Source organism: Macadamia integrifolia, chromosome 13 (genome assembly GCF_013358625.1).
Source record: "Macadamia integrifolia cultivar HAES 741 chromosome 13, SCU_Mint_v3, whole genome shotgun sequence".
In the NCBI taxonomy this organism is placed as follows: Eukaryota; Viridiplantae; Streptophyta; class Magnoliopsida; order Proteales; family Proteaceae; genus Macadamia; species Macadamia integrifolia.
The window spans coordinates 28,273,603-28,284,329 of record NC_056569.1 but is presented as its reverse complement, the minus strand read 5'-3'; the positions used below and the strand labels follow the sequence as shown (position 1 = coordinate 28,284,329).

The 10,727-nt window shown below is 41.7% G+C and overlaps 1 protein-coding gene across 2 annotated transcripts in view; it reads right to left on the bottom strand.

The window, feature by feature from the left end:
• LOC122059534 (peroxisome biogenesis protein 5-like) overlaps positions 1-10,727 on the bottom strand; it is a 59,348-nt gene that overhangs the window by 12,478 nt on the left and 36,143 nt on the right. For both annotated transcript variants that reach the window (XR_006134074.1, XM_042622371.1), the window contains exons 10-12: positions 3,223-3,307; positions 2,362-2,471; positions 1,951-2,175 (exon numbers count right to left, since the gene is read on the bottom strand). Coding sequence is in view for 1 of the 2 variants with exons in the window: in XM_042622371.1 (XP_042478305.1) it covers positions 1,951-2,175; positions 2,362-2,471; positions 3,223-3,307 (420 nt within the window). In the remaining variant the exon portion in view is untranslated. The remainder of the gene's footprint in view (positions 1-1,950; positions 2,176-2,361; positions 2,472-3,222; positions 3,308-10,727) is intronic.

Genomic DNA, 10,727 nt, shown 5'->3' with positions numbered 1-10,727 from the left:
TCTTGCATAAAGTTCTTGTTTCGACAATTCAGAAGTGGGAGAAGGCTTTTTATTAATGAATCGATATTCAAAATCATTCTATTCAAAAATCCGACTGAAGGTGTTCCCATGAACCTTCTTAGGCGATTTCATAACAAACTTTAACAAACTTATAATACCCACAACAAAGGATATGTTTGGCATGGTAACAGCAAGATAATAAGTTTACCAACTAGCCTCCATTACTGACGCTTAACAACAAGCTCTTCACCATCATTAGCCCCAAACTTTTGATATCAACAGGTTTGCATGGCGATACACCAGTCTCAATCAAAAGCTCAAGAATTTATTTCTTTTGAGAGAGACTGACCCTTTTCTTGCTTTGGACAACCTCAATACCAAGAAAATACTTGAACAGCCCCAAGTCTTTCGTCTAAAAATGTTGTTGTAAATAAGACTTCACCTTAGTAATACCAAGTGTATTATTATACAATTAACACAATCACTTTGGAGTCTCATTGACGAACAAAGACTTAAGTGATCAGAATAACACCATATAAACCCCTACTTGGTATCAACGGAGCTGGATTTGTCAAACCGTCTCTAAGTGACAGTTTCATACCATAAATTACTAGCATTCTCCCCCTGAGCAACATAACCAGGAGTTTGCTCCATATCCACTCCCTCATGCAGATCACCATATAAAAAAGCATTATTGATATTTGATTGATACAATGCCCAATAGATTACCAACTACAGAGATAAGCACACGTACAGTATTGAGACAGAGAATAGGCGAAAAAGTCTCAAAATAATCTAAACCATAGGTTTGTGTGTATCCCTTGGAAAACAAATAGGCTTAAATTCGTTAAACAAAGCCATCAGGGTAATACCATACTGCCAATGACACTTGACTAGGTCCTTCCTAAAGGTAAATGTACTAAGGTCCAGCACTGACACAAAACAGAAAGCAAGGCATTCATTTCCTCATCCATAGCAGACTTCTATCTAGTATGAGATAACATTTCATGATAGTTAGTAGGGATGGAATGAGAGGATATCTTCAATCCAAAGGTGAATCAAAAAAGGGAAAAAATTAGGATACTGCCCCTCGTAGGAATCAGCATCAAAGAAGAATCTTTCATATGAGTAGATGTGTCTGTGACATTCTTGTAGTAGTTATCAAAACAAAAGGAGGCCCTAGTTGTCATGCATTATAAACTAGGGTTTCATACAAAGTAAGGACAGCATAGGTAGGATGATCACAGCGGGTGCAGGTGATGGGTGGGTGTTTGGGGCAGGTACCCAATTAGTGGCTTAAAGGGTTAAAAATGGGAATAAATCTACTTTACAACAAAATTTGTTAGTAATGAACCCCAAACGTCAGTTTTCAAACTTACGGAACATGAAACGTCCTTTTGCAAACTCAGGGGTACCTCAGGTGTAACTGAGGTACCTCAGATGTAACTGAACCTCTAACCATAAGGAAGAAGTTCTTAAAAAGGCCCTCAAAAGGATGTTAAGGCTCGAAGCTATTAATTGCCTAAAGCTCTGATACCATGTAGCAATATCAAAGCAGTACACAAACAATAGAAGGTGGACAGAAGAGGAGAAGGAAGTAGAAGAAAGAAGAAGAGGAAGAGTCGATGATAAGAGCAAACACAAACTCACGGTAGGTGAGAATAAGACTCTACAGTGAGCAGCATCTATATGTATGAAACAGAAAAATAATCAAGTACAAGAACAACAATTATCCTCATTAGTATAAACCAGGACCATACTATCTTTACACAGTTATACAGGTATACCCATACTTATACAGGAAGTAACAACAACGTTAAACTACCCCTATCAACAGGGAACAAAGTAGGACTAGACTATTAATCTCAACAAAAGCCTATTTCACAACTAAATTCCCCAATGTTTGATGGCTCCATACACTGTAAAACACTTGGGAATTGGAATAAGTACCTGTTGATAAGCCAAAATTGCGTCTGCACTCTGAACACTGTTAGCTTGTGTTGCACCAAGTTTGTTCCAGAGCGAATAATCGCGTGGCTTGAGTTTCAATGCAGTCTGAAAGGAAGCAATAGCCCTGTCGTATTCTCTCGTTAGATTGTGGAGGACACCAAGTACGATATGGACATCAGCATCATCTGGTGACATCTGAGCAGCTTCATTGAATAACCTAACAACCTGCAGACAAGAAGAACTAAAGTTGCAGCATCTTTATAGCTTGGCTTTTTCCAACCCTACTATACAAAAAAAATAAATAATAAGAGGCCAAAAGTGCATCTGCCACAAATAATCTTCTTATATTGAGAATGGCAACAGGTGAATAAAAATTCATATACTAGCATATCGTCTAAAGCAAGTTCTCACATCAGCATAATATAGAGAATCCGACTGCTCTGAGGGGGCGAGCGTTCCATACTTCGGGTGATGTTGAAGCCATCGATACAGGAATTTCAGTGCCGCTGCCTGCTCCAACTCTGCAATTTGGGAAAGGAACTAAATGCTATGCTTGCATCCAGAAAGCTCAGATTTGAAAAAATTCATCCCCTACGTATCTAAAACAGTAAAATGTGGCTAAAAATTATTTAGAAAAAGCACGAAAGATGGTAAACATGGGAGCCCGTGAGTTTAGTATGATGTCACAAGCAAATGCTATATTAGAGACGCAGATATAGTTATATACCCAGATTGATCATATTCATTATTTGGTCCAAACATAGAGCATATTACTCAAAAGAACTAGAGCTCTTCCAAGCAGTTGTCTGATTACCATTCTATCATATAACTAAATGGTACATTTTGTAAGGCATCTACAATGCCAGCAATGTTATATAGAGCTGAATGTTGGCAATAAATAAATGTAGCTTAGATGATGATATTGTGATGGACCAATGGCAACACTATGAAGGATAGAATTAGAAAGTAGAAACAAATACACCCAAAGGAATCTAGGAGCCCAGTAGAGACAAAAGAGAGTCAATCAATGGCTCATCCATGGGCAACAACAAATGAAAGCATTAATGAAAAGGAGCAAAATGACCTGGGCTGAAGAGATGAGGAAAGACAGCAGTCTTGCCAGTTAACAGCAGATATGGCCTAAATTAGTGTAATTGTGGAAAAGGATCTGTTTAGCTGATCCCATTAGTTGTTGGAGTTTTATACAATTGTGCTGAGTCAAGTCAAGGAATAAACTGCACCATGAAAAAGATGAAGAGGTGGGTCACATACCGTTAGTATGACTCACACCAAGAGCAAGAAGCACTTCCAAATTTGTTGGGTCCACCTCTTGTGCACGCATCATGGATGCGATAGCCTGCAGCAATGTAAAATATCTTAGGAGACTCTAGAATAAAAGTTAAAACAGAGTTTTCACAGCCACAACCAAGCCCAACATAGAAAAATACACCACTGTCCACACTATTTATGTGTTAAAAAGATTCAATACGAGAACACTCAAAATCTAAAAAAATCATGTTTCCTACTGGAGAATTACAGAAATCACTACTACAAAGGCTTTCCCATTTTTTGCTGACCCGAATTCATTGTCCATCACACAAATTAAGTACTGAGCTTTTATTAAGTTTACTATTCTCCCTCCTGCATTGATTAGCATATTAACTATCACCCAACTTGAAGAGAGTTTTAGATAAGTAACAGCAGAGTGCTATTGAAAAATAAGGAGGATTTTAGTGCTTTAACAATCCCATAAACTTTGGCTTTTTCCAAGGGGACTTTCACAACAGGATGGAGTGAGAATTAAGTAAGCAATTCGCCACAGTTGTTTAGGTGTCGCCTAGACGCCTTCTTGGCAACAAGGCATTTTATCAAAACCTGAGCATGTGCAAGCCTTTTTATTTGCATAAAAGGCACCCGCCTTGGCACCTTGGCCAGGATTGTGACCTACACAAACGCCTTTTGAGTATTTTTTTTTTCCCCTTTTAATAAACAAAATTGATGCCTTCTCTAGCATTTTGATGGTTTATGTACATTGTTTAAATAAGCAGTCATTCATATTTTTTTAAGGGGGGGAAAAAAAGAGAAGGCTGAAGATGCAACAGCCGACTGTTACTGAGAAACCGAATCTTCCACTGCTTTGCTTTCGGTGAATGTTCGATCATCCTGCCTACTTTGCCTAGTTGACCACATAGTCAACAAGGCCCCTAGGCACCTGGCCACTGCCTTGGGTCGCCTTGTTGCCCTGACAATAACGCAAATCATTCATTAACTACATAGCCTTATCCCAACTAAATGGGGTCGGCTATTAATCAAGCCGGAAGTAAAATATCTAAATGCAAATGACCACCACTGTAACCTAAACATTTAAGAACATACTTTGGTCATAGATATGCAGACATAAAGAAAAAGTTGAATCAAGTTTCAAGAGATCACTGATACAAGTAACTACAAAAAATGTCACGCTATTTAAAAACTTAAATTAAAAATAAATAAATAAAAATATTAATGATACGAGAACACAACCACTGAGTCACTGACAAGATATTGGACCTTTTATCTGAACAAGAGAAGGGTTTTTGAAGAATGGACCACAATAATAAAGAAATCGAAATTGCTCACATTTTGTTCAGTTTTTATGACTAGATTGGTTTATCCTTTCGCATTAAAAATAAAAATATATGAGGAAACTCTTTTACAAAAGCATAGATCCCAAAAGCAAAACACATTTAATGATTTTGAAAATCCAAGCTTAGACAGACATGAAGGTCACAGACAGAGAACAAAATGCTTATTTCTCATAATATTTGTAATTTCAGAAAATGGGAGAAGGTTGGGCATGCCACTAGCTTAACTGGAGCTTGCGGATCAACCAACGGAGTAGTTGGGATGGGAGGGGCATTGGGGTAATTTCAAAAGGGGAGGGTGAAAGAGTGACAGGCTGCCCAGCCTTTTCCCTTTCAAAATTTATCAGATAATTATAATTATAATTCCTAAAAGTCTAAAAGTAAATATGAAATCATTCTTCTCAAGACAATAGCAGCTGCATGCATTTCATAGATCAGCCAACTGCCGCTGATCTACCAGATGTAATCAATGACCAAAAACTTTCATTTTCTAGAAATTATATTTTAAGCATAACCAACAAATTTAATAGATAGAATAGAACATATGGTACAACAACAACAGCAACGAAGGCCAAAGGTCAGCACCTCAAAAGGGAACTACATCACAGGATAGCAGCCCTTACAAAGGAGCTGTAATGTAGACTAGGGTAGGGGTCTAACCAAGTCTCAACTGCGGGAACTTTTAATCAAAGAACAACCAATAATAAAGGCATAATAGTAGTACAGATTAAATCTAAATAAAACCAGATCTGGAATTCAAGTCTGCCGAGTCCAGAAATCAGGTCTTGAACACTTTTAACAGCAAAGAAGAAGGATATAATAAAGTAGAAAAGGACCTTGGATGGTTGAGAGAAGAAGAAGATAATAAAATAAAAGAGGACATCTTGGGCTTCACACCGCAAAGAGCCAATTGGATCAAACACAAGACAACTCTTCATGGAGAAGACAATAGCAACAACCATTAACTTTTTTTTATCAAAATCATTCTAAGCTTTAGGAGCCTCATTTTCTTTATTTATAATGTTGATGGGGGAGGGAATTACAAAATAGAAGGTTCCTCAAAAAAGGAAACCAAATATTCTCCTAATACAATAGTTACTAAAAACTGAAATTAGAAACTAGTTGAAAAAAGAAACTAACTACTAATGACTTGACTCATCTAATAACTTGACTCCTAAGAAATCAATATAACTTAAATTAAACCCAACTTAAAAGGAAACTAATGAAAATGGAAACTAACTAGTAATCCCGTACTCAATCTTAGAACCCCTCTTTTAGACCCCTCAAAGTGGTCTATTACACTCAAAACACATGGGATCAAAGGCCCAAAATGTATGGAACCCAACCCTAGGCTTATCCCTAATAAAACAAGCATTTTTTGGTGACTAATCTGCATCAAACTGTCCACCCACTCCACCCATAGCCAAATCATCGCAATGAGGTTTGCACGCCTCATTCTCCAAGAGAGAGAAATTCCTCGCACCTCAAGAGCCTTAGATAAGAAACAGATAGCTCCAAGGTCTCATTCATAAGAGACTGGAGCTAGTGAATAACAACAGAGGAATCTGTTTCCATTATCATGCCTGTCCAGCTATTAGTCAAAGCTATCTCCAAACCCTCAAAAACTGTCTTCAATTCCCTCGTTGTGGTGTCTGCTATGCCAATAGAGCCTAGGAAGGTCATTATGACCACACCCTCATGGTTCCTAATCCCACCTCCAATACCAGCAAAGACCAGATTACCAATATAGCTGCCAACTTTTCAGCTCAAGGATATTTACAGCAAAAATTCTTGACTTGTAAAAAAAAAAAAAAATTATAATCCATACTGAATTTAAAAAAAAATATGGAGAGAAGGAATATACAAATATTGAAGGGAACCACAGATAACTAAGTAAGCAAGTATTGGGGAAAACATGTAAAATACTAAAATCCATGACTTATGTCAACCATAGAAACTGCCACATAAAATTAAACCAACTTTATTTGTCCAAATTACTGGAAATTTTGAGAAACTCAGCATGACAGAAACAACAACAGGAGTAAACCAAACCCCGACCAATTCTTGTAGAACCCTGTATCATTCAGGTCTAAAGAATAAAGATCTGTGCAGAGTTGGCGCAGGGTAATAAGTGATGGGCCCAATTGAAGTGCAGAAGCCAGTAGGATATTTTGAAGTAGCTTTGCAGATCCAAAAAATAGGTATCAACAACAAGAAGGATCAATTTAGGAATTTGAAATCACCAACAGTTTTAGCCTAGTAACTAATTGAAATCAGAGTCAATAGAAATATCTGCATTTTAGGATCTGACTGAGATTAAGACAAACATATTCCAAGTTTATTGAAATCAAATAACAGAATCAGATACAAATAATAGAAAATCCTTCGTCAATCATGAATTGACCAAAAACTTTCACTCTGACATGTTCCCTTCTCCCTACCCTCCTGATGCCCTCCCATGTCTGGCCACCTTCCTGTGGCTTCACCACCGGAACACCAGCCACCCTCCCCCATCTACCTCTCTCCCTGCCTCACCACCATTCTGACAACCCCTCTCCACTCTACCCTGCCTCCCACATCCTCTCCCTATCCTGAACCCCAACCATGGAACTCCATCTACCCATCCTCCTCCTTACCCAAAAATGGTTCTCAACTTCATCCCCCCTTCCTTCCTTAATAATCAGAAAGTAGCCCTCTGTCCCCTTGGTCTTCTTGACCCTGAAATCTCCAAATGGAAACCGTCTCTTCAGCCACTTCCTTGGTAGCAGGCCCCCCCTTGCCCATTGTTAAATCTTCTCTCTCAAAGCAATGGAACCCCAGCGGCTCTTTGGATCGCTTCCTACTTGAGAACAGGGTCTTCATCTTTAAGTTCTCGCTTGAAGATCGATCCTGAATCTTGGAAGGAGGCCCTCGGATGACTGGGAAAAAAAGGATTCTTCTTCGCCAATGGAATCATTGCTCCCAGCTTCACAAGATTGACCTCAGGTCAGTCCCTTTCTGGGTGGTCCTTCCGAATCTCCATCTGCATTTCTATGGCAAAGACATCCTCAGCCTAGTCGGCTCTATCATCGTCAACCCCCTGTTCTCTGATGCAAGAACCAAGGCCCCAAACCGCCTTTCTTACGCCTGCATATGCGTTGAGGTCTCTGCAGATGTTGTTCCCCCTCCCACTATGTGTGTTCTTGATGAAGAAGGCCACTCATATACCCAAAGGGTCATTTACGAGTGGATGCCACCAATTTGTCTGCTCTGAAAGGTGTTCGGACATCACACAAATGTAATGTCAAGCCTCCCGATGCTGCTGCTAGCACCGTGTTTCCTGCTTCCTCCTCTAAAGGCTCCATGCACCTCCATGGTGGCTCCAGATACCCTCCTCCAACCTGCTCTCTTGCGGATCCGGTTTTTCGGGATCCCAACAGAGGCCGTCACTAGAGTAGGAAATGACAATCCAAGAAAAAGGACTAGAACACAACTAGAGACCTCCGTCGGAAATCCATCTGTGTGCACCTCCAATGCATCCCTTGGACCTTCGGTCTTAGCCACTTTTCCTGCTGGTATCAACAAATAGGACCTTCTCAAATCCCCAGACTCAAGAATGGGTGATGTTTCCTCTTCGATGGTGCCTGCTACCTCGGGTAGGTCTTTGTCAAACAACTGCACTCCTACCCTTTCCACTTCTAGTCACTCTCGTCATCTCTCCATCCCCTCATCTCCTACTGACCCCTCCTTGTTCCCTCTGCCTTCCCCTGCTGTGAAATCCTATCCTAATATTGCCCCCTCTGCGCCTCCTCACTTGCCTGACTCTCTCTCTCTCATACTAACTCACCCCTCTCCTCTTAACCCTATCTCACTTCCTCCTCTTCTGCCCCTGCCCAACACATCACATATCCTACACCCATAGTTCTCCCACCTATCTCATATCTCGCCTCCCCCTTCTCGGGCCCACCAATCCTTCACCGCTCAACACAAACCAAACCCCCTCGCCCTCCATCCAAACCAAACCAAACCACCCTAAACTATATAGGTACTAAACCACCAAACCACCTTTCAAACCAAACCACTCCTAACCAGCTAAACATTTCTTTAACCCGCACCACTCCTGACCCATGCACTTTCGCCCGCCCATCTCCTAACCCTTTTGGCAAGGCTTCTCCCTTGCCCGACCCTTTTAGGGATCTCGACAGTTTGTTCGTTGATCTCTCCGCCAGCTCCCCTAGCTACTCTCCTCCCATGGTTCTACCCTGGTTTGCTACCACCGCTCGTCTACTCATCTCTTATATTTCTTGTAGCATCTTCAACCGTGCGCTGTCTTCGCAGACTGAAGCTTTCCCTCAGTCCATCGTTGATGTCCTCCACAACAGCCTTTAACTGTCTTCAAAGGCTCTCCCTCAACCCCCTGCATGTGTCATCTTTGCCTCCTCAAGCCTTGCTATTGCCACGTCATCGTCCTCCAGCTCTGGACTGAGTCCGCTGAGGCTTCCCCTCAACCCCCTCCACAGTTGCCACCTCCAAGTTCGCCCACCTCCAACAAGTTCCGCTCAAACCTTCCCTTCGAGAGGGCCTTATCTACATTCGGCGCTCTCCTCCAATTTCCTCCTGCCCTCCTCTTTATAGTTCCATCATCTCAATTGGCTCTAATAAGGATCAAGATACTGCAATCATCCCCGCTGCCCACTTTGGCACCCCTTCGCATCACCAAGTCTGGAACCTTGTTCGCTACTGCAATCAAATCTATAGCCACCATTGATGTCCCCCGTCACAACACCAAGTCTGGTTCCTTGGCTCGCCCAACCCAATGCTCCCTAGCTTCCGCCAACTTAGGCCCTATCTCCTCTAGGCCCTCGGATTCCTCTCCTACAAAGACAGTATTTTTCTCAACCCTCAGAGCCTTGGTTTCCCCTCATCATCTTCCAAATGACTAAGTGGTCCATTTAGAATATGTGACCACTGTAATTACATTGCCAAGCAGGGAGAGGTCCGCTTTCGGATTAAATCCTTGCATTTGAACCTTTCTTGTCTCTTTAAAACTGGTGTGCCTGGTGCAAATGCTCTCCGCATTGCAATATCTATTGCCCCCTCCTGGTCCCTAATCTACAATTACGCCCGATCTCCCATTAGTCGTATTTGGGTGCTTTGGGACCCTTCTAAGCTTTATGTATCCTCGTCCTTCTCCTCTCAATGCATTCACCTCTCAATCTCCGATCACTCCTTCTCTCTTGCCTTCACTATGATCTATACCCTCAACCAGGCCATTGATAGACCCCACCTATAGGATGACCTTCGCTCCCTTGCCCCCCCTTGGACCCCTCCCTTGGGGGCTTGGAGGCAACTTCAATGTGGATAGATATGCCCACGAAAATGTGGAGACTCCCCCATTGATCTCTCTTCTATCATTTCCTTCAATAATTGTCTTAAAGATAGAGGGGTGAACGACCTCAGATGGTCTGGAGTCATTCTCCTAGCATAATAAACTAGCCGATTCTCATCGAATAGCCTGCAAGTTGGATAGAATTCTTGTCAACGATGCCTGGCTCACCTCCTTCCCCTCCTCCCATGCTACCCTGAGACTCCCAGGTATCTCAGATCACAGTCCAATTGACCTCCTTATCCAGCCTTATCTCTCCTTTGGTCTCAAGCCCTTCAAATTCTTCGATATGTGGACCTCTCATAAAAAATTCCTTCCTTTTGTTGAGAAAGCTTGGCCACCCAGTTCGGGCCTTCTCTTGCCTCTTGATTGCTTTCTCCAGGAGGCTCAAAGAAATCTGCTCTTAAGACCTGGAACTCCTCCACCTTTGGTAACAACTCTTCCCGAGTTTCTTACTGTAGATACAAGCTCGCCTCCATTCAGGCAAGGATCTAAGTGGGTATCCACAACTCCTCTCTTGCGTCTGAAGAGCAAGATACCTCCCTAGCGCTATCTCCCTCATCTCCTAAGACGAGAGCTTCCTCAAGCAGAAATCCCAAATCAAATAGCTTAAGCTTGGGGATTCCAATTCTGAATATTTTCACAGCTCCCTTAAAGCCAGAGTCAACTCAAATTCCATCCTTAAGCTCACTGCTAGAGATGGTTCTACTCTTCTCCTTCCAGATGCTAACAAAATGGAAGCCTCTTCTTACTTCTCCGATCTTTTCAATCCCCCTCCTCTCTCCTCT